The sequence below is a fragment of the Mauremys reevesii genome, linkage group 19 (assembly GCF_016161935.1).
Source record: "Mauremys reevesii isolate NIE-2019 linkage group 19, ASM1616193v1, whole genome shotgun sequence".
Taxonomy (NCBI): domain Eukaryota; kingdom Metazoa; phylum Chordata; order Testudines; family Geoemydidae; genus Mauremys; species Mauremys reevesii.
In genome coordinates this window covers 3,638,869-3,662,737 of record NC_052641.1, presented here as the reverse complement: position 1 = coordinate 3,662,737, position 23,869 = coordinate 3,638,869, and the positions used below count along the sequence as shown (strand labels likewise).

At 48.0% G+C, this 23,869-nt stretch overlaps 1 protein-coding gene across 2 annotated transcripts in view; it reads right to left on the bottom strand.

The window, feature by feature from the left end:
• Positions 1-23,869, bottom strand: part of RABL6 (RAB, member RAS oncogene family like 6) — a 92,929-nt gene that overhangs the window by 2,941 nt on the left and 66,119 nt on the right. For both annotated transcript variants that reach the window (XM_039506609.1, XM_039506610.1), the window contains 4 exons: positions 20,810-21,171; positions 17,681-17,837; positions 5,360-5,572; positions 3,496-3,853 (listed from right to left, as the gene is read on the bottom strand). In XM_039506609.1, the coding sequence (XP_039362543.1) occupies positions 3,496-3,853; positions 5,360-5,572; positions 17,681-17,837; positions 20,810-21,171 (1,090 nt within the window). The remainder of the gene's footprint in view (positions 1-3,495; positions 3,854-5,359; positions 5,573-17,680; positions 17,838-20,809; positions 21,172-23,869) is intronic.

Here is a 23,869-nt window from a genome sequence, read left to right as displayed (position 1 = left end):
TTAGGATACATTTCTGCTCTCTAAAGGGGGGCTGGGGGGGTGGTAGAACCGAGCTATTTTCAAGAAGCTGTCACATTTTATACTATTTTATGCCACAATGGAAGTGCCTAGACAGCACTGGAACTGTAGCTCTGGTGTGAAATGCCCGGTGGTGCTTAACATTTGTACTCCAAAGGCCAGCCTCTTGGTGCTGTGGGGTTAAACATGAGCCCCAGATGCATCAGGCTTCTCAACTGCACGAACAGGCACTGCCATCCTGGAAAACCTTCAGATACAATGAACTCAAACCTATATTGTGCCCTGGCAGAGTCACATGCCATCCTGGGGTCAAAAGGAAGTACGCACCCAGGGGGATCATTTCATGGGGCTGGAGCAAACCCCTCTGTTCAAGGAAAGAGGGAGCTGCATCTCCCATGATACAGAGGCTGAAAGCTGGGAAATTGCAGGGGCCAGGTAAAGCCTCAGAAGGCTCCTCTCACCCTGCAAGAGGGGAAAAGGAGACAGCTGTGCCCCAATCCTGGAGCACAGACTCCTCACCATGTTTGCCACTTGACACTTAAGGAGTTAACTTTATTCCTGTACAATATTCTTAGCACTAGTCCAAACGTGATCTGCCTCTTTTGCTGAGCTGCCTTTGCGGCTCTGTATGCAGCCCTCCCCCTGTTAGTGGAGGGGGCACAGCTTCTTTCACTGCTCAACCTGGCCAAAACATTGTGCACTGAAGAAGAGTTTTTCTATGGAGGAATATCTCCCTGACGCTGCTACAACGCAGCACTTCCCAGCAAATCCTGCTGTCTAATCAGGCACAAGGAGTCCTAACCTTGCTCAGAAAGCCACTGTTTTTACAGTGAAATGCTTGGAACGGCGAGCATTGGCCATGCTAAGAGAACGGAGTGTTACTGAATGAGGCCAGTATGATACATGGCCATGGTCATGGACAAACTAGGACAGTGACTCTCCCCATACAACCATGGCGCAAGGTGAACACACCAAACCAACTCTACAGGAGCCCTCTACAGTTACGGGCTCAGTATACAGTGCTTTGTCTGCAAGCATAGGGGCTTCTTTACACAGTCAATCATGGCTAGTTGTTTCTGTACAGATGGGCCTAGTGGTTCTAACTGTGGACTAAGGCAGGAACATCCAGAATTTGCTCAGGTAAAGGCCACAACAGTGAACTGTAGGATCTCAAAGAATTCACTGAATTCCCTCATCTTTAATATGGAGGAAGGCCTGGAGGAGATGCCAGGTCCTCTCTGATCTAGGCAGCCTTTTGCAGGTTGTGTCTATGCTAAAGCTGAGCAGCTGCAGCCTATCTTGTCAATGTTGTGGATATGCTATGGATACTCCAACTTCAGCTGTATGTTGGACTGCCCCTCTGTAATGGCATTTGGGGCTTCAATAGGCTTTGACAAGCAAAGGAAAGTTTCAACACAACTTCACCATGGCTTTTCAATTCTTGGGTTGAAAACAGGGAACTGTGCATACACATTCACTCTCCCTCCCTCCCTCCGCTTTCCCCATTCTCTCCCTGCCAAGCTTTAGTAACACTAAGCTCCAGATGAAAAATCCTCAGCATTTGGGTTTCATATGTTCCATGCGGCTGCTTGAGCTCAGAGGTTATCTGCAGTTACTGAGAATAATCTGTATTAGGGCTGTCGATTAATCACAGTTAACTCTCACGATTTACCCCAAAAAATTAACTGCAATTAAAAAAATTAATCACAATTAATCACACTGTTAAACAATAGAATACCAATTTAAATTTATTAAAATTTTTGGATGTTTTTCTACATTTTCAAATTTATTGATTTATTGTACACTGCTCACTTTATATTATAATTTTTATTACAAATATTTGCACCGTAAAAATAATAAACACAGTATTTTTCAATTCACCTCATAAAAGAACTGTAGTGCAATCTCTATCGTGAAGGTGTAACTTACAAATGTAGATTTTTTTTTGTTACATAACTGCACTCAAAAACAATGTAAAACTTTAGAGTCTACAAGTCCACTCAGTCCTACTTCTTGTTCATCCAATTGCTAGGTCAAACAAGTTTGTTTGCATTTACAGTAGATACTGCGGACTGCTTCTTATTTACAATGTCACCTGAGAGTGAGAACAGGCATTTGCATGGCATTTTTGTAGTCGGCGTTGCAAGGTATTTATGTGCCAGATGTGCTAAACATTCATATGCCCCTTCATGCTTCGGCCACCATTCCAGAGGACATGCTTCCATGCTGATGATGCTTGTTAAAAAAAATAATGCATTAATTAAATTTGTGACTGAACTCCTTGGGGGAGAATTGTATGACTCCTGTTCTGTTTGACCCGCATCCCGCCATATACTTCATATTATATCAGTCTCGGATGATGACCCAGCACATGTTTGTTTTAAGAACACTTTCACAGCAGATTTGACAAAATGCAAAGAAGGTACTAATGTGAGATTTCTAAGGCTAGATACAGCACTAAACCCAAAGTTTAAGAATCTAAACTGCCTTCCAAAATCTGAGAGGGACGAGGTGTGGAGCATGCTTTCAGATGTCTTAAAAGAGCAACACTCCAATACGGAAACTACAGAACCCAAACCACCAAAAAAGAAAAATCAACCTTCTGCTTGTGGCATCTGACTCAGATGATGAAAATGAACATATGTCGGTCCGCTCTGCTTTGGATCGTTATCGAGCAGAACCCATCATCAGCATGGACGCATATATTCTGGAATGGTGGGTGAAGCATGAAGGGACACATTAATCTTTTGTGCATCTGGCATGTAAATATCTTGCGATGCCTGCTACAACAGTGCCATGCAAGTGCCTATTCTCACTTTCAGGTGACATTGTAAACAAGATGTGGGCAGCATTATCTCCTGCAAATTGTAACCAAACTTGTTTATCTGAGAGATTGGCTGAAGTAGGACTGAGTGGACTTGTAGATTATAAAGTTTACATTGTTTTATTTTTGAATGCAGTTATTTTTTGTACACAATTCTACATTTGTAAATTCAACTTTCATTATAAAGTGATTGCACTACAGTACTTGTATGAGGAACTGAAATATATTATTTCTTTTGCTTTTTACAGTGCAAATATTTGTAATCGAAAATATAAAGTGAGCACTGTACTCTTTGTATTCTTTGTTGTAACTGAAATCAAAATATTTGAAAATATAGAAAACATCCAAAAATATTTAAATAAATGGTGTTCTATTATTGTTTAATGGTGTGATTAATCGCGATTAATTTTTTTACTTGCTTGACAGCCCTAATCTGTATACTTAAAAATGCAACTGAGACATGCTATCATTCGGCTTCAGCAATGAGAAGAACATTAGTGGCCTGTGTTTGAACAATAGTGCTCTTCAGATTGTTTAACCCTCATCTTGCAGCTGCCGCTCTTGGGATACTGGAAGATCAGATAAGAGCTCTCATCACTCCATTGCTGCTTCTAGGCTGAGCTAGAAAGCAGGGACACATGCATGTTATTTACCACTTTCTTCCTTTGGCTATCAGACTCCTCGCTTTCAAAGTCTGGGTCATCCATCACAAATGAGAGCATCTGGGTGGCTATCGGTCCCTCCTGATCACTGTCAGACTCCTCAGCCATTTCTTCTTTGCTTCCCTTCGGTTTGGAAGCTGAGCCCTTGTTCTGGGAAGTGGTCGTTTGTGCCTGGACTGATGCTGTAGCTGTAGGGGCAGCAGCTCCAGTGGCTGGCAGATCTGTGGGGAGCTTTGTGCTGATGTGTTTCTCAAACCCGGAATGCGGAGGCAAGCTGCCTGGAGGCTTCTGGTCAGGTGCTTTGGTGGAAGAGGCTCTCTTTTGTGGTTTCATTGAATTTTTGGAAGACCTTTAAAAAAGGAAACAAGTTGTCAGCTACAACTCTAACAATCATGAAAGGGTGAGCTTGGAGCCCTCCCATCACATCCCAGGTGTGCAGGGGCTGTGGGCCCACTCAGTCACAAGGAGCTGGGTGTGGGGGAAACAAAGAGGGAACTGTCTGCCTTGGATCCATCAGGAGGGGTCTCACCACACAATTAAGCTGCCCCAATGGGCTGTTTCAGAGGGTTGGACCACTGGAGTAAGGAAGATGGAATCTGCCAGACTCCAGCAGGGGCACTGGAATGTTAATGTCTGACTAACATTTTTCTCCATTACAATTGAGGCCTCCAGAAAGGAGGAAGCAAAACTAGTTGATCGTGTTAGAAACGGCGTTTATCTAGACGAATATCTCCTCGTTCAGATCCTCTAAAGAGGCAGTACTGGACAGGAGAGAGGAACGTGGATTAAAAGCTGAGGATTTATACAGTCACAGTCTTAGCAAGTTGGAACCCATGGCTTTGGTCCTAGGAGCTCATTCCAAACCACTTCTCCTGCATGCTCTTTCACCAGGACTAACTGGGAGCCCTTGCGAGACTGGCGGTATCTTAACACATGCGGTATCTTTCTTATGACACTCAGATAGTGACAGTGTTCAAGGAAAACCAAGAGGTTCCACCTCTTTTCTATACTCTTCCATGTCTACTCTCCTCAGCTCCCACATTGCACAAGTGAAGCAAAGTGACTAACGGTAACTAACCAGGTAGGTGAACCTATTCTAGGGGGTTTCTCTAACCTACACCTAAGCAGTGATGAGGCTCTGTAGGGTTTATACATAGCACTCAGAGCCTGGCAGTAAGCCAAATGCTGAACGCCAGCCCAGACATCCCCGAGGGGACACAGACCTGAGATCAATACATTTGCGTGTGGCCCAAGCCCTGTTGCATTATTTATGACTGCTCACATCACATTCCATGCAAAACACCATGTTCTGTGGGCTCCATTCTCCAGCGAGAGCAGCACTGCCATTCCCCCGTGCCAAGTGCGGCTTGTTTTGGTGCACAGAGAGGGCATCACAAGCCCCCTCCGTGCCCTACGCAGTGAGGCTTGAGACCCACCCACACCCACTATGAAAAAGTGCCCGACGGCTTACTTACAACTCCTCTTCTTCAAATTTTGGAAGAAGGCTGGGCCGCTCCCTCATCAAGAGGGGAAGGATTGCTGGATATGACAAATCAAGTTAGCCCTTTGGCTGCATTTGTGTGTTACAATTTCATCCAAACTGAAAAATGCGGATGGTGATTAGTAATACTACTATTCACTTCCATAGCATCTTCCATCAGAGAATCTGTAGTTTGTGAACACTTGCAAAGTTGGTGAGGCACAGATAACCCCATTTTACAGCTAGGAAAACAGGCTCAGTGAGATTAAGTGAGCTGCTTAAGGTCACAGTGAGTCAGTGGCAGGACTGAAAAAAGACCTACATCTCCCAACTCCCAGTTCCATACTTTAGCTAGTAGACTATACTCCTTCATACCATTGTGTCTCGTAGTCCATGTCAATGTCTTCATCAGCCACGCTGGTGACCATAGCATCCTCCATTTCCGCCTCCTCCTCACTTGACAAAGTAATATTTTTGCTTGGTACAAGTTCTGCTGCCAATGAGGGTTTGCTGGGCACTTTGTCATCTAGATCCAGATCATCTTGGAAACCAGCTACCATAGGATTCCCTCCAAGAGCCTCTCCATCACTGTAAGATACAGAAGTGTTAAACACAGCCCCTCAGGGCGCATTGAGAGGCGTACACTCCTACTTCTAGAATGCAAATGCAGCACTGGTGTTCCAGACTAATGCAACTTGAGTTCTAGGATCTCTTCCCTACCTTAATGAGGGCCATCTGTGGTTAATCCGGGTCAGCTGAAGTTACCAGTGTTCTATTTGACTGTGCACTCCCTGACCTGCCATGGAGCTGGCAGTGCCTGATCACCAGAGCCAAAGGCCTGGCACAGCCCAAGTTCCACAATGGATTATAACCCCGGGGTGGGGGGAGGACATCAAGTAGTGGTTAGTACAACCAAGATCTGAGGCGAGGCCTCACAGCTGCAGAGCATGTTTCTGACTCAGTGAGGTCTTTATGGGAACATTTCCAGTACACTGTGCATAGTATTAGTCCATTAAAAACCAATAGGAATTGCATGCTTTAATCCCCATGCCCTGGGATTCAAAAATATCCCATAGTGATACAGTGGCAGGAAGATACCTTCAGCGCTTGGGCTCCTCTATGTTATTTCTTTTCTATAGTGTGTCCTGAAGTAGGCAGCTACCCAGACACCATAACAATGCTGAACAATCCCCAAATTAAGTTAACCTAAGGACACAGTTTAGAATGCAAGAGCCCTTAAGGCTTCCTCAGCTGAACAGGATTATGCCTTCTGAGACATCTTGACAGGGAGTTTCACTGCAGAATTATAAACTGGGAATTCTTGGCTTGATTTCCCAAGGACCTGCCATATTAACGCTTTCCTCGAGATTTGCTCACGTCATGAATAGAGATTCTTTTCACGATTCAGACTCAGGAGGCTTTATAGCACCTTTCCTTATCCTGCCTGCTTTCTCTATTAAGTACTTTTTATTCAGAGAAGATCCTTTGCTTCTTGATAAATGGATATATTATGCTGGTGTCCAACACACACAGAGCATTCGCCTTCCTTTTAATGACCTGTTAAGGATTACATAAACTCATTTCATTTACTTCTGAATACAAAAAATGACATTCATGGCATGTGATGGTTAACACTTTAGAGGGTTAAAGGAAGGAGCTGGGACTGACTAATCGTCCCTCAAGCTTCAGACCTGGTTTTCTAGTAGGTGTCTATCATCACTCTGATTCTCGCAGGCCAATGCCCAGCATGACGCTGACCAGCTGTGGATGGTGGAAGCTGCCACACATGCTTGCTAAAGGAACAGGATGTTCAAAGGTCTTTAGTTGATTCCATGTCAACTCACCCAGCCATTTTTGACAGCCTATCGTTCCCAAGTGGATGTTCTAAGAAATTTGTACCTTTACCAACCGAGTGTGTTTGATGAGAGAGCTCATTTCAAATTTGACACTGCAGTAAGTGTTGATTTCAACTGAACATTTGCCTAGATCATCATGCCACGTTCAGGTTTTACATGCAATCCCCTTGGGGATTCCTCTGCCTCCCTTGTGGAGTGCTAAAGAGACCCTCTGCTTTCAAAACACTGCAGCCCCCAATGCTCCAGCTGAGGCAGCCTGCCCAGGACTCCCTTTAGAGCTCAACACTGCTGCTGCCACAATGAACCAAAAAGATGTTGGCTGCTGAGCATTAGGGACATGCTATCTGCCCAGGCTGAGTGGGCTGCCCCTGCAGCCCTCACCGCCCACACCAGGCTCATGAACGAGAGACTGGAATTGGCTCCTAAACCCTGATCTCCCACATAACAGGGCACAGCCTCACCCCAGGCTAGCCTTACAAAAACTAGCTAAAACATGGCACTGGGGTTGGGAGGGGAAGGGGGGATTTTAAAAAGAGGTTTCTGGTTATTAAAAAGAATGTGAGCGGACTTCCCCTTGAAATGCATCAAAAAGAAAATGGAAACGTCCTAGAAACAATGCTGCGGGTGGCTTTATTTTAAAATGCCATCGGTGGTGTGACATGCTCTAGAAACCTCACTCTCTAGATTACAGTATTGTCTTGAATAAACAGCAGTAGCTTAATTAATGCAACTATAGCTATCACCTGTGTTAGTGCAATTATCCTCCCACCAATCAGCACACACACTAGACTTAGGCACGGATCTTTAAAATGTCCTCAGTCTGGATAGAATGTGGATGTACACACAGAGGAACACAGTGGCTCATCTCCACATGCAGCGTATATGTAAAGACACTGACTGCCTCCATCCCTAGCTTCTACACAAATCACCTAGCTGCAGCTTAACAGCAAAACAATGAAGTGAAAATACATCAGGAAACACACTCCTGCAATACAAACAAGGTTTGACAATGCAAAATTAGTATCACCTTGTGGCACTGACTCTGCAGTTGGAAGGAACTTGCAAAGAATGCAAAAATAAGCACACTGCACCAGTCTCAACAGTCCGCTCAACCTGCATTAATCCTGAGCCAATGTGGTCCCCAGTATGGGCACCTAGCACCAAAGAGGTATGTGATTTAAGGTAAATCCTGCTGACGTTACACCAAAGAACATGCTATCGAGGTCCCTAGGGGCAAACTCCATTTCAAATCCTGAGTGTACTGCTTTCAGTTCAGAAGAAACAGCTCAGCCGTAGCTCTTTCCCTAATGTACCTTCCCCTACAGAGCGAGTGAACACACTCCTCCTGCCACTGTAATTTAGGAGCTAAAGAAATAGAGGGGAAGGAACTAAAATCCAGTTCAGCAAGGAAGCTGGAGGGAACTTGTGCTGTGGGAGAGGGGTGGTGTGAGCAGGCGCCAGGGGAGCCCCAGAATGTGAAGGAAACCCAGTCCTCAATTCCCCTCACTCAGCACAGCTGGGTGACACTACTGAAGCAGCTATCCATGAAATGTGTGTGTGTGTGGGGGGGAAAACGGGGGAGGAGATGACAGACAAGTTCAGAGTTATGCAGATTTAAGCATATGGAAAGATAACTGGATGGTTAGTAAAGATAAAAGTCTAGTGAGGTGGTGAAAACAGATCCACAGGCTCACACAGAACTCACCATTCTAATCCTGTACCCTATCCATAGGCATAACCTAGCTACTTCTGGCAAGGCCAGGAACAGAAGAAATGGGACACCTATTTTGAGTCTGATAAGCTTCTTAATACCCTTCAAATACACCTTAGCACAGTGCATCAGACTAAGGGTAAGCCAGGCAAGCCCTGTGGCCGGGAAATAGGCAATATAACTGTCTCAATGAGCTGCTCAAGGAACATATATTTCAAGGGGGGGAGGGATAGCTCAGTGGTTTGAGCATTAGCCTGCTAAACCCAGAGTTGTGAGTTCAATCCTTGAGGGGGCCACTTGGGGATCTGGGGCAAAAATCAGTACTTGGTCCTGCTAGTGAAGGCAGGGGGCTGGACTCAATGACCTTTCAGGGTCCCTTCCAGTTCTAGGAGATAAATAAATAATAATAATTGGGGAGATACCTATTTATTAAGAGTTCTCCTTGTACGCTACAGGACAGAAACAGACCTTAAAAAACCAACATCAACAAAAATGGAGCTTGGGACACACAACCCCATAAATGTTCAAAGACCTGTGCTGGTTGTTAGCCATGTGATGCCAATTGACTTTAAATAGGAATTACATAGCTCAGCCGTTCTCAGCCTGTGGTCTCTGAACAACCCACTTTTCTCCCATGGTGCTGGCTCACTTCTAGCAGCTAGGCCACATTTCAAGACCGATAAAGTACACAAATATATTGCTCACCATTACTTTCCATGTCAGTAATTGGTGCAGGGGCCAAAGGGATATTATGGGATCACAAGAGGGTGGAAGAGGTCCACAAAGCATAATCAAGATATGGACAACACTGAAATCATTTGAGAATCCCTGATAGCAAAAACCATGTAACATCCTAATGCCAGCTTGATGTCGCTGCTATAGCGCAGAAAGAAAACAGGTTAAGGCAAAGCAAGAGTGTTCTTCTGAATGAAGTCACCACACTAGTAATTCTCATGAAGAGCACAATTAGAACAGATCCTGCTCCCCTGTACTCAGGATGGGCATCTAAGGCTATGTCTACACTACCACTTTTGTCAGTAAAAAATGGTTACCTACCTTCTCGTAACTGTTGCTCTTTGAGATGTGTTGCTCATGTCCATTCCAAATAGGTGTATGCACGCTGTGTGCGCAGTCACCTAGCGGTACCCATCAGGTTGGCCTGAGTGCCCCCTGGAGTTGCGTCTTCAAGGTGCCGCATATAGGGCCCTGCCAACCCACTGCCTCTTCAGTTCCTTCTTGCTGGAGGCTCCGTTTGAGGGGAAGGTGGATGGGTCTTGGAATGGACATGAGCAACACATCTTGAAGAACAATAGTTATGAGAAGCTAGGTAACCGTTTTTGCTTCTTCTAGTGCTTGATCATGTCAATCCCAAGTAGGTTTCAGAGTAGCAGCCGTGTTAGTCTGTATCTGCAAAAAAAACAGGAGTACTTGTGGCACCTTAGAGACTAACAAATTTATTTCAGCATGAGCTTTCGTGAGCTAAAGCTCACTTCTTCGGATGACTCCCAAGCAGTCCATTGGAAGAGGGGTCAGAGCTCAGGGGTCAGGGTTCACTGACTGAAGCACTGCTCTGCCCAAAACTGCGTCGTCCCTGGCATGCTGGATGATGGCATAATGTGAAGTGAACATGTGGATCGACAACCAGGTCACTGCCCTGAAAATCTCCTGTATAGGGACTTGTGCCAGGAATGTGGCCAAGGAGGCATGCACCCTTGTAGAATGTGCTGCTAGCGTCAGAGCTGGCACTTTCGCCAGGTCATAAGAAGTCCGAATGCAGGACATGATCCACAACGAAATTCTTTGGGACGATACTGGGAGGCCCTTCATCCTGTTTGCTATAATGAATAGCTAGTTAGACTTCCAGAATGGTTTTGTCCTTTCAATATAGAAGGCCAGAGCCTGCCTCACGTCCAGGGAATGGAGTCTTTGTTCCCTGCTGTTGGCATGTGGCTTAGGGCAAAACACTGGGAGGAAGATGTCCTGACTTGTGTGAAATTGAGATACCACCTTCGGCAGGAAGGCTGGATGAGGCTGCGACTGGACCTTGTCCTTATAGAAGACTGGGTATGGAGGTTCAGATGTCAAGGCTTTGATCCCAGACACCATCCTGGCTGAAGTTACTGCCACCTGAAATGCTACTGTCCACAAGAGGTAGAGGAGCGAGTATGTTGCTACGGGCTTGAAAGGAGGTCCCATTAACCTGGTGCTCTCCAGGTTAAGATCCCATGCTGGTATCAGATGGCTGACTGGAGGGCATAACCTGTCCAAGCCCTTGAGAAAACAACCTACCACTGGGCTAGCGAAGACCAAATCGACCATCCACGCCTGGGTATAATGCCAAGATGGCTGCTAGGTGAACCTTTACAGATGACACTGTCAGATCTGACTGCTTCAAGTGCAGCAGATAGTCTAAGATGAAGGGTATTGATGCTTGAGTTGGAGACATGGCCCTTTGCGTCGCCCAGATCGAAAATCTCTTCCACTTAGCTAAGTAAGTAGCTCTAGTGGATGGCTTTTGGCTGCCGAGGAGGTCCTCTCTGACAGGTTCAGAGCATGCGAACTCCATGGGATTTAGTCATGAAGCTTCCATGCTGTGAGGTGGAGACACTCAAGGTTGAGGTGCTGGAGGTGACCATGGTCTTGGGTAATCGGAGTGTCTGACAGTTCCAGGAGCGATGTGTACCAGTGTTGGCGGGGCCAGGCAGGTGCTATTAGATTGACGGATGCCCTGTACCTTCTGATCTTGAGCAGGGCCTTATGAATGAGTGGAAAAGATGGGAACACAGAGAACAGACAGTCCTTCCCAAGGAGGACAAACACGTTCGTGGTCAAGCCCGGGCTGTGATTCAGGAAGGAGCAAAACTGCTGATATTTCCTGTTCATTTTCATCGTGAACACGTCCACCTGGGGAACGCCCCACCGTTGGAAGATGCTGTTCATGATGTCCGGGCAGATGGACCACTCGTGGCCATGGAATGATCTGCTGAGATGGTCCGCCAACTTGTTCTGGGATCCCGGAAGATAAGACCGCCCCTAGATGTATTGAGTGAGCTATGCAGAAACCCCACAGCTTGAGGGCTTCCTGGAATAGGGGAGAGGAGCATGCTCCACCTGGTCTGTTTTATATAAAATATCGCTGTTGTATTGTCCGTCATGACTGATCCAATCCTACTTGGAGGGCAGGTGTGCAAGGTTTGACAGGCTAAACGAACCGCCTTCAACTCTCCGACGTTGATATGGAGCGAGAGTTCTGTTTGGGACCAGAAGCCTCGCGTCCTGAGCTAAGTTCCCGCTAAGCCGCGCGGCAGTCTTTCAAGGGCTGTGCAGGCTCTCAGGGCCGTGGCGGGGAGAGGCGCCTCCCCCACAGCCCCAACCTGCCGCAGCGACTCCGAGCTGGGGCCGCAGGAGAGGTGCCTCTCCCCGCTGCTGTGGCTTTGAGGCGGGTTTGTATTTTGCATTCCAGCCCTTCATTCTCTCTAGCAACTCAAAGCAAAGCTCAGCTGCAGCCAGAGTTCCTATTGTTCCCGTTTCACTGAGTTTTGAACGGACAGTTTCCTCACAGAACCCAGCAAGCAGCCCCAGGTTCACACAAAAGGGTCACAACAAACCCTTTCAGCGAAGCTGGCCTGAGCTTGAGGTTTGTAACAAAATTTAGGTCCAGGTGAGTCGTGTGCAGTTTGGCCTTTGCTGTGAATTTCCTCCCCTAGCACATCAGCTTTGAGGTCTCATGTTATTTACTAGTGTCAAAATGGTATTATGGGCACTGACACTTCTTATAGCTGATGAACATTTTAACAGCTTTCTTACCTAGGGAGTGAAATCTTGCTGTCCAAATCCAGTGTAACTCCATTAATATCCATGGTGTAACTGAATGCTGAATTTGGCCCATAGTCTGTTATTCAGCTGTGACATTTTCTGCTTGATATTAATCCCAGAAGAACCCAAGTCTTCCTCCTGAGCAGAGGCTACCGGGGGAGAGGTGTCTCTCCCCACCACAGTAGGGCCAGGGCTGCTGCGGTGAGAGGGCTGGGGGAGACCTCTCTCCCCGCTGCAGCCCTGGGGCAGCCTGCACCCCAAATCCCTCATCCCCATCCCAGACCCACACCCCCAACCAGAGCCCTCACCCCCACTGCCCCAGCCCTGAGCCCCCTCCCACAACCTGAACCCCTTGGTCCCACCCCCACCACACATCACACCTTCATATTGATGCACATAACAAAATTCATTCTGCACATAGGTGTAAAACATTAGAGGGAACAGTGGTCCCGAGGGCCCCTCGATGCACACCCCACCCCAGTGCTGAAGCTTCCGTGACTAGTGACATCGATGGTTGCAATCTGGAGAAGGGCACTTTTGTGCAAACTGCTGGAGGGTTCGACAATCCGAGGACGAAACGAAACTACCTTGTCCAAGCTGTGTCTGCTTGTATGGTATACTGAAGTCAGTCAGACCTGAAGTGCTGATTACAGATGTGCAAGTGGCCATGTGACCAAGCGGTTTCGGGCAGCTCCGTGCCGTCGTGGTGGGGAAAAGCTGAAAGTCCTCTATGATGGAGCACACGGTTTGAAAGCACACCTCTGGCAGAATGCCCTGGCTTGGGTGGAGCCTAGTACTGCGATGAACTCTATCCTCTGGGTGGGGGTAAGGCAGACTTGGGCACATTAAGCAATGGACCCGGACTGTCGAAGATTGATCGTATCAGATGTACGTGTGCTTCTATCTGTGCCCTGGAGCAGCCCTTGACAAGCCAGTCATCAAGATACGGGAACACCGGCATCTGCCGTCTCCTTAGAAAGGCGGCCACAACCGACTTGCACTTGGTGAACACCTGAGGGGCCACTGACAGGCCGAAGGGAAGGACCGTAAACTGGTAATGGTTGTGGTTCACTACGAACCTGAGAAAACGTCCGTGGGACGGGACTATCGATACGTGGAAGTACGCATCCTTCAAGCTGAGGGCGGCATACTAGTCCCCCAGATCCTGGGAGTGGATGATGGCAGCCAAAGAGATCACGTGGAACTTGAATATGGCTCTGAGACCTCCTTTGGCGTTGGGGATTAGGAAGCATCAGGAGTAAAAACCCTTTCCCCTTAGCTCCTGAGGGACCTTCTCTACTGTTCCTGCGGCTAGGAGCATTTGCACCGCCTGCATGAGATGTTGCTCGTGAGACGAGTCCCTGAAGAGGGCTGAGTGGAGCAGAAATGAAGAGAATATCCCATGCCTACTATGTGGAGAACCCAGCAGTCTGAGGTTATCTGGGCCAATGCACGACAGGAGATTCAGAAAACAAGGGGAAGGATCCGGTTACTGGACTGGTGCATCGTCCCCGGGTGCACCCTCAAAAGGCGTGCTTGGAGACAGAGGACTGCTTTGCTGAGCCCTGGCATTGACTGGGTGGCAGATGGGGAGGTTTGCACCTGTTATTCCTGCCCCACTTCCTGAAGAAATCCTGTGTAGGCTGGGGAGGGTAGAAACACGAAGGAGGTTGGGGCTTAAAATGCTTCATCTGAGTAGTGTGAGTATGCAGGCCAAAGAGTTCAGTGTTGCCCTTGAACCCTTTATGCTATGGAGTTTGGAGTCTGTCTGCTCTAAAAACAACCCCAACCCACCAAAGGCAGGTCCTGTATTGTCTGCTGGACCTCTGGGGGGAGGCCTGTCACTTGGAGCCATGAACTTCTCCTCATGTATATGGCGGAGGACACGGTTCGTGTGGCCAAGTCCACCGTGTCCATTGAGGCCTGCAAAGAGGTCCGTGCCACTGCCTTGCTATCCTCCACCACAGCTGCAAACTTTGATCTAGAGTCTGCAGGAATTAGCTCCTTAAACTTCATCCGGGTATTCCACCAATTGAAGTTATATTTGCTCAAAATTGCTTGCTGGTTAGCAATCCGAAGCCGGAGCCCCCCAGTGGAGGACACATTCCTGCCGAAGAGGTCCAGCTTCTTTGAGTCCTTGGATTTTGGGGTTGGGCCCTGCTGCCACTGCCTTCCTCTCTCATTCATAGCCGCTACCACCAGCAACCCCAGCTACAGATGAGTAAACAGGTATTCTTACCCTTTTGAAGGTACAAAATATTTCCTTTCTATCCCCTTAGCTGTAGGGGGGATAGAGGCAGGAGTCTGCCACAAGGTCTTCGTGGTGGTCTGAATGGTTTTTATGAGGGGTAATGCTACCCTTGAGAGCCCCTCAGGGGCTAAGATGTCCACCATGGGGTCTACTGACTTGACCACCTCCTCGACCTGGAGCCCCAGGTTTTGAGCCACCCTGCGCAACAGCTCCTGATGGGCTGTACTGTCAATGGGGGGGGTGGAGCAGAAGATAACCATCCTGCCACTGCCTTATCGGGAGAAGACGACAATGACACCCTAGGCGGTACTGGACCCTCCTGCGGTAAGGCCTCTGCCCAGTGCCTTATTGTTTGGTGCCAGGCTGGTCCCGGTGCCAGCCATGGTGTTGGTATCTAGAAAGGGCTCTGCACCAGGGTCTGAAGCTGTCTCGGTGCCTCATGGTGGGAGATGGTTCAGGGATGGTGGAGGGGCATGCTCTTCTGAAATTACTGACTGTGGGCCTGTGGAATAGGTACCCTGGGCCTGATGGTATGCCCATGACATGGGCTCCTGACACTGTGTCAGCCCGGAGGAAGGGGGCGACACAGGACCCTCAGTCTCCTGTCTACAGCAGCGCTGTTCCAACCGGTACCGGCTGTGTCTTGAGTAATAGGACTCTGCCTCTGAGTCCGATGATTGTGACGCCAAGCACTGTCCGTCCCGGCTGCTCTCACCGTGGGCGAGCGCCCTCTATTGTTCTTCTTGTGCCTCTTGTGAGGCAGCGGTGAGTGCGAGCAGTGCCGAGTTGCTGCCACGGACTTTGGCACCGGGAAATGATGATGCTGAGGCTCTCTAAGTATAGAGTCCTTCCTCGGTGCCATAGCTTCTCTAACGGAGGCCGGCGTGCTCCGCACGGAGGTGCTGGGTGCCATGTCCTGCTTGCCCAGAGCCAGTTGGGGATGGAGAACTGCCTCCATAAGGAGCTGTTTGAGCCTGAAGTCCCTTCCCTTTTTAGTTCTAGGGCAAAACCCTTTGCAGATCCTGCAACAATCTGTTTGACGTGCTTCCCCCAGGTACTTTAGGCAGGAGTCATGGGGATCGCCCTTTGGCACCTTTGGGATCGAGGCCTTGAACACCAAGAGGGGAACGAACTGGGTTTGGGGAACCCCCAAACGCTAACTAGCTACCTGCAATTTATACTAACTATTTAAATATTTACAGGTTGAAGATACAGAAATCACTAGAGGAAACGCTTGCTGAAGCAAGAGACACTCAGCTCCAACAAGTGGTAAGATGGAACTGAGGCGGCAGTGGGTCAGCAAGGACCTATATTCAGCGACTTGAAGGCATGACTCCAGGGTGCACCCAGGCCGATCCGATGGGTACCACTAGGGGAAAAACCTTCTGAAGACTGTGCAAGTGGCGCGCACACGCCTACTTGGAATTGATATAAACAAGCACTTGAACTTATGTGAAAAAAACGCCCTCCTGATCAACGTAAGTTACACCAACAGAAGGACTGGTGTGGACAGCGCTATGTCAGTGGGAGATGCTCTCCCGCCAACATAGCTACCGCTGCTTGTTGGGCATGGTTTAATTATGTCAATGGGAGAGCTCTCTCTTGTCAGTATAAAGTGGTTACATGGGAGATCTTACAGCAATGCAACTGCATCGGTACAGCTGTGCCACTGTAAGGTCTCTAGAGTAGACATGGAAGCATGTCCTCTGGAATGGTGGCCGAAGCACAAAGGGGCATACGAATGTTTAGCATGTCTGGCACATAAGTACCTTGCAGTGCCAGCTACAGAAGTGCCATGTGAATGTCTGTTCTTACTTTCAGGTGACATTGTAAATAAGCAGGCAGCATTATCTCCTGGAAATGTAAACAAACTTGTTCAGCAAATTGCTAAGACAAACAAGAAGTAGGACTGAGTGGACTTGTCAGCTCTAAAGCTTTACATTGTTTTGGAGTGCAGTTATGTTACAAAAATAATTGACATCTATAAGTTGCGCTTTCACGACGAAGAGCTGCACTACAGCACCTGCACGAGGTGAACCGAAAAATACTAGTTCTTTTATCATTCTACAGTGCAAATATTTATAATAAAAAATATAATGAGCACTGTACACTTTCTATTCTATGTTGTAATTAAAATCAATATATTTGAAAATGTAGAAAAATATCCAAAAATATGTAATAAATGTCAGTTGGTATTCTATTGTTTAACAGTACCATTAAAGCTGTGATTAATCACTATTACTTTTTTTTAGTTAATTGTGTGAATTAACTGCGATTAATCAACAGCCCTATTTGCAATACACACTTTCAAGCAAGAATCTCAGTTGAAGTCATATAGTGATGTAGCCTTTCAGTTTTGGAAGCACAATCAAAGCCAGAAAAAAAAAATTAGGCTAAACTGGTGGCACCACAGCTTTCTGGCATTCAAAGGGTATCAGGAAGAACAATGCTTTGGCAATGACAAACTCATCCTGCTAATGCAGTAAATGGGATTCTTCAAGCATCTGCTGCCAGGGCAATTTACAGAAGAGCAGCAGCCAGAGCTAACAGAGGACAATAGTAGGAGAGGCTAGAAAGCAATCAGGGAGAAGTGGGGGGGAGGGGATTTGGAAATTATATAATTCACTCTCAGCCGCTGCTTCTATCATCTGCTCTGGATGACAGTAAATTCCTGTGTGGAGTTCAAGGTAGTGGTTCTAAGTGGCTTTGGGACCTGGCTAATGGGAGAGAAACCCACCCTCTCTTCCTGTGAGTGATACTATAATTACGGCAAGCAGACCTGCTCGAGTTAGCAGGGATAGGTGTTGCTAGCAGGGCACGCCTCAAGCCGTCTGACTTCTTGGGTGTTCAGGAAAGGAAGAGAAAGTCTCTGAGGTGAGGCTACCATTACTGGGACACATACACACCCTTTGGGGGTTTGCACTGTGTAGCATACTGTGTGTATTAAGAGCTAAAGGAAAATGCTGGAGTCACACAAGTTCCCTCAGTCACCCAGACTGCACTTCCAAATACTATTTCTATCCCACTCCTCTTCCCCCACCCGCAGTTCCTTTCCTCATTACCTGTCACTTTCATTGTGGTCCTTAGTCTTAGTTATCCCCTTGTCTCTCTGAGGGATCGTATCTTCCAGAAAGCTGTGGTCCAGGCTGTCATCGGGAATAAAGTCCTCCACACTCTGCACTTTTGCAGGGACTTCACTGGGGAGAACAGTAGCAGCATCTGTAGATGGAACAGTGATCAGTTTGGCATAAATGATGCCCAGCTGGCGTGGCAGAGAATTTACTCCCCTAAGCATCTCAAACCCAATGCTTCTCTAGCATGCGGACGGTCACTTGTGTGTGCAGACATGTAGCTAACAGCCACAACAGTCTTGGACATTTGCTGTGTAGCAGAAGGAATGCAACAGGCCATTCAGATCAAACCACTGCTTCGCAAGAAGGTAGCCATGAGCTGCCTTTTCCTACTGCAGGTTTAGCATGTACCAAGCTCAACTTATCTTTTCCTCTGTAAAACTCACGTATGCCACTATAACGTACAGAGTGCTGCCAGCTAATAACGGGGGTTGTGATTACAGCCAGGACTGGCTTTTTACACCTATGAACCATGCACAAAGCTAGTTCACATTAAAACTTCCTGTTACTATTCCCTTGTCTTTCACCTGGCTTTTTCACACATCGGTGAGCTTGTCATTTAAACTGTAACCCTTTTGGGGCAAGGACTGCCACTTACTCTAGCGTTGTAAGTACCTAGCAAGAGGCCTCCAACAGGTCAATGCCCCTAGGTGTTACGTAAAATAAAAGTTGCTTTAATGGGTCTTATTTGTAGAGCAATCTTTACTCTTCTCCTAGGTTAATCTGCATCCCAGATTCTTAAGAAACACAAAGAAAAGCTGTTCTCAAACAGACACATGAAAAGTGTGACTATCTGCACTTTTGTTTGCAGCATCCTTTAAGATGAACAATGACTTTTCCCTGATTGCCCTAGTGCAAGTTTTCCCAACAGAGCAGCACCTAACATGGCTTTTTGTTCACTTCCTTGCTTGGGTAACAGCATCATCGACATCAGGGAATAACTTTTTTTTTTTAAATTACTGCTGCAGAATTTGTACGTATAGCTCAAACTTTCTTTTGCAGATCTTATAAAAACATACTGGCTTTCTGAAAGTTACTCTGACAAAGCAATGGATAGAAAGGTTATAGCACTGGGGTTGGACTGTGTCCATTTTTCTCAGTGAAGCCATTGCTTCTCTGCATTCAGGTCTATGTGATATTGTTTCCAGTGTAAATTGTGAAACAGACTGGCCACATCTTGCTGTCCATTTGCATTTTCACTTTTTTGTTTCTTTGGACAAAGCATAAAGAGACCTGCAGATCAGAAGTTTCCAACTTTCCTCTCTTCTCCCTATGTCCTGCTTCCAGGGAACTGGCCCAGGTAAGAAGACTTATGAAACTGCAATTGGTGGGTTTTGTCACAACTGATCATAGATCCAGGAGATAGGGCATTATGTAGAGAAGAGGTGGGCAACCTACAGCCCGCGGGACCATCCTGCCCAGCCCCTGAGCTTCTGTCCGGAGAGGCTAGCCCCCGGCCTCTCCCCTGCTGCATGGGCAGCATGGCTGGCTCCGCCCAGGCAGCGGGGCTGTGAGCCTGAGCGGCATGGTAAGGGAGTGGGGGGTTGCGAGGGGCAGTTAGGGGACAGGGAGCAGGGGGCGGTTGGATGGGGCAGAGGTTCGGGGGGAAATGGTAAGGGGGGATTGGATAGGCATGGGAGTCCCAGGGGGCCTGTCAGGAGGCGGGAGTGTGGATAAGGGTCAGGGCAGTTAGGGGACAGGGGGAGTGGGGTCCCGGGGGGGGCAGTTAAGGGCAGGGATCCTGGGAGGGGGCGGGCAGGGGACAAGGAGCAGCGGGGTTGGATGGGTCAGGAGTTCTGAGGGGGTAGTCAGGGAGCAAGGGGTGGGAAGGGGCGGATGGGGGCAGGGGCCAGGCTGTTTGCAGGGCACAGCCTTCCCTACCCGGCCCTCCATACAGTTTTGCAACCCCAGTGCGGCCCTCGGGCCAAAAAGTTTGCCCACCCCGATGGAGAATTAAAACTGAACTTGAGTGTGCATTTTGAGCGCCTCCCCTTTCTGTGGGTGTCTTGATAGCTTTCTGAACTCCGGAGAGTGGCAGTTTGAAGGACGAGGTTATTTAGCAAAGGGTAACTCAAACCCCTGTCATGCTAATCGCTAGGCAGAGGCAGCTCCAATCAGCTTTGTAAGTAAAGTGAATGTGATGGGCAAATTAAGGTCTAGCTCAGCAGAAATTAAAGCAATGAACAGCCCTGGATGCCTCTGCACTGGGACTCTGTCTGTCTGATACTAGTTCTCCATGACCTTTACATTACTTTGCTCCACTGTTTACCATGGGCCACTCTCCCCCTCGTGCCAGCTCTGCTGGGGCATATTTCCCCAGAGGGGAATCTACTGCAGAGCTAGCACAGTGCTGCAGTTGTGTAACCACTTCACATTTCTGGCTGAATGATTATGTTCCTTAAATACAAACAGCAGACTGCTCTTTGTTAACATGCAAGTGTGCTTTGCAGCTGCCATGGTTACAAACAGGCAGCGGCTGCACGGCTTTCTATTACCATTTGGATTTTTATGCGAGTGGCACAGGCCCAGCAGTGGGGAAGGGGACACTCCTACTCAGAAACTGACAGTTTATTACTTTCCCCAGGAGCCCTCTACATCTAACCCCTCCCAGCCTTGAAGTTCAACATCAGAGCAATCATCCTGCTGCTGGAGGGGGGTCCCTGCCAGAGGCGAGCGTGAGCGCTGCTGGAGGGGGGGTCCCTGCCAGAGGCGAGCGTGAGCGCTGCTGGAGGGGGGGGTCCCTGCCAGAGGCGAGCGTGAGCGCTGCTGGAGGGGGGGGTCCCTGCCAGAGGCGAGCGTGAGCGCTGCTGGAGGCACAAGGCAAATCAAGCAAGGCAGCTGAAAGAAAAGAATGAAGCAATGCACTACTCTTTGGATTTATACTGAACAAATATAAGCCTGGCACTGCTAAGACACAAGGGCTGCCTGCTCTGCCTCCCACAGGGAACAGGAGGGGTACAGCAAAGAAACTGGGACAGCGGGGAAGTGCAATATTGTAAGTATGCCCATGCACCCGCTACCAGACAGCAAAATCCAGATTCTCTCTGCATCAGCACCTACCTGGCAGGGGAGGAGACATCTCTGGTGCCGGAGAAGTTCCGAAGAGGCGGGAGATAATGCTGCGCTTTTGCAGTGGGACTACAACAGGCGTTGCTGGAGAGGCTGTAGCTGGGGACGATGTGTGTGGTAGCTGAGCCTCTAGTGGAGGCACTGGTGACAAGGAGGATGGAGGCTCAGGGGACGTTGCATTGGCAGGCGGCTGCTGAGGTGGTGGTGGCTGGGGGGTACCAGGACTGGAACTGTCTGTTGATGTGCAGCTGGGAGGTACTATGGGTGACTGGGAGCCAGAGGAAGGGCTCTGTCCATTAGTCGCCATTGGGGATGCGTGTCCTCGATTTCGGGCTTCCATCATTTCAAGGAAGCTGCAGGAAAGAATGGATTGCAGACATAAGGCTTGGCCCAGCACACTCCATGAAGCCTCTCATTAACAACACAGTTTCTCTAGCTGCAGCCCAGGACTAGGAGCCAGGAGAGCAGGGTTCCAGGCCCAGTGCTGCCAATGACTTCCTGGGCAACCTTAGACAAGTCACTTCACCTCTCCGTGCCTAGCTCACCCCAAATGCAAACCTAGCACACAATGGGGACTGACGGTTAATCAGTGTTTGAGAAAGTGCAATGAGCTCCTTGGATGGAAGGCACCAAGATACGCAAAGGGTTAGTATCTACAGGTCATCACTCCATGTTTGTGCAGTAAGTTCTCTGGCACAAGTTTCCGGGAGGAAGTCCTGTACAGCAACTCAACAGTAACGTCACTCTCAGACCATGGTTCCCAACCTTTTCTCTGCTGCAGCACACCTTGATACCTTTAATGATTTGAGGCACATCCCAATTAATCAATCATTTCTTCTCAGTCCCAAAATAGTCTTCCCAAGGGTGTGTAACTTTTTTGGTGTTTTTAAATGCAATATAATTAAGTCCCACTCATAGTATCGCCAAACTCAAGAGATCAAAAAATAAATGAGTCAGACCCCTACACATTTGGAGATTGTAAATAACCACATATTTTGGGGGCCAAAGAGATATTGTTTTTTCAGTCTAACAATTGGTGAACTGCTCCTGCCCTTCCCCAAAGAGTGTTAGTGCTGCCCATGTTCCCAAATATATTGGGTACAAGGATTTTGGCCCCTGCTGCAGGAGTTCTCACCCCCACATCTACCCATCCCCTGCCCAGCAATGAATTCTGCCCCCCAACTTCCAAATCAATCCTGTGCCTCTAGTATCAAAATCAGTTCTCCAGCCCCCATCATTTCTGTACTCACCCTTCCCCAGTCCAGCCCTCATCTCACCCTAATTCTGCCCCACCCCCAGTTCTGCCTCCCCAGCTCCCCACCTCACAAATAGCCCCTTAGCCCCCAGTTCAGCTCCCCCAACCTCACGTCTGCTTCTCCTGAAGAAGAAGAAGAGGAAGGTGATGAATAACAGTCAACATAGATTCACCAAGGGCAAGTCATGCCTGACCAACCTGATTGCCTTCTATGATGAGATAACTATCTCTGTGGATATGGGGAAAGCGGTGGATGTGATATATCTTGACTTTAGCAAAGCTTCTGATATGGTTTCCTACAGTATTCTTGCCAGCAAGTTAAAGTATGGGCTGGATGAATGGACTATAAGGTGGATAGAAAGCCGGCTAGATCATCGGGCTCAACGTGTAGTGATCAACGGCTCCATGTCCAGTTGGCAGCCGGTATCAAGCGGAGTGCCCCAAGGGTCGGTCCTGGGGCTGGTTTTGTTCAACATCTTTATTGATGATCAGGATGATGGGATGAATTGCACCCTCAGCAAGTTCGCAGATGACACTAAGCTGAGGGGGAGAGGTAGATATACTGGACAGTAGGGATAGGGTCCAGAGTGATCTAGAGAAATTGGAGGATTGGGCCAAAAGAAATCTGATGAGGTTCAACAAGGACAAGTGCAGAATCCTGCACTTTGGACGGAAGAATCCCATGCACTGCTACAGACTGGGGACCGACTGGCAGTTCTGCAGAAAAGGACCTGGGGATTACAGTGGACGAGAAGCTGGATGAGAGTCAGCAGTGTGCCCTTGTCGCCAAGATGGACAATAACATATTGGGCTGTATTAGGAGCATTGCCAGCAGATTGAGGGAAGTGATTATTCCCCTCTATTCGGCACTGGTGAGGCCACATCTGGAGTATTGTGTCCAGTTTTGTGGCCCCCACTACAGAAGGGATATGGACAAATTGGAGAGAGTCCAGTGGAGGGCAACGAAAATGATTAGAGGGCTGGGGCACATGACTTATGAGGAGAGGCTGAGGGAACTGGGCTTGTTTAGTCTGCAGAAGAGAAGACTGGGTGGAGATTTGATAGCAGCCTTCAACTACCTGAAGGGGGGTTCCAAAGAGGACAGAGCTCGCTGTTCTCAGTGGTAGCAGATGACAAAACAAGAAGCAGCAGTCTCAAGTTGCTGTGGGGGCAGGTCTAGGTTGGATAGTAGGAAACACTATTTCACTAAGAGGGTGGTGAAGCACTGGAATGGGTTACCTAGGGAGTGGGGGAATCTAGTTTTTAAGGCCCGGCTTGACAAAGCCCTGGCTGGGATGATTTAGTTGGTGTTGGTCCTGCTTTGAGTAGGGGGTTGGACTAGATGACCTTCTGAGGTCTCTTCCAACCCTAATATTCTATGATTCTATGTTGGGAAATTGGCAACAGGGATGGATCAGTTGATGATTACCTGTTTTGTTCATTCCCTCTGGGGCACCGGCATTGGCCACTGTCAGAAGACAGGATACTGGGCTAGATGGACCTTTTGTCTGACCCAGTGTGGCCATATTTATGTTCTTATATGTTCTTATGTTAACAGAAAGATTTTAAATGGCAATAGCTTCTGCTAAACTATGAAATGGTCACAGAACAAGGTAGAGCAGCCATATGAAGTAAAGCTGAAAGATGCAAGGATGATCCCTAAATGAGAACTTTCACCTACAAGTTCCAACAGATGATATGGACACTGCTTATATTTCACTGAGCTTAACTAGGTCTCATGTGCAGAAGCTCTGAATTTAAATGCATCCCTTAGAACATCAGCAGCCTCAGCAATA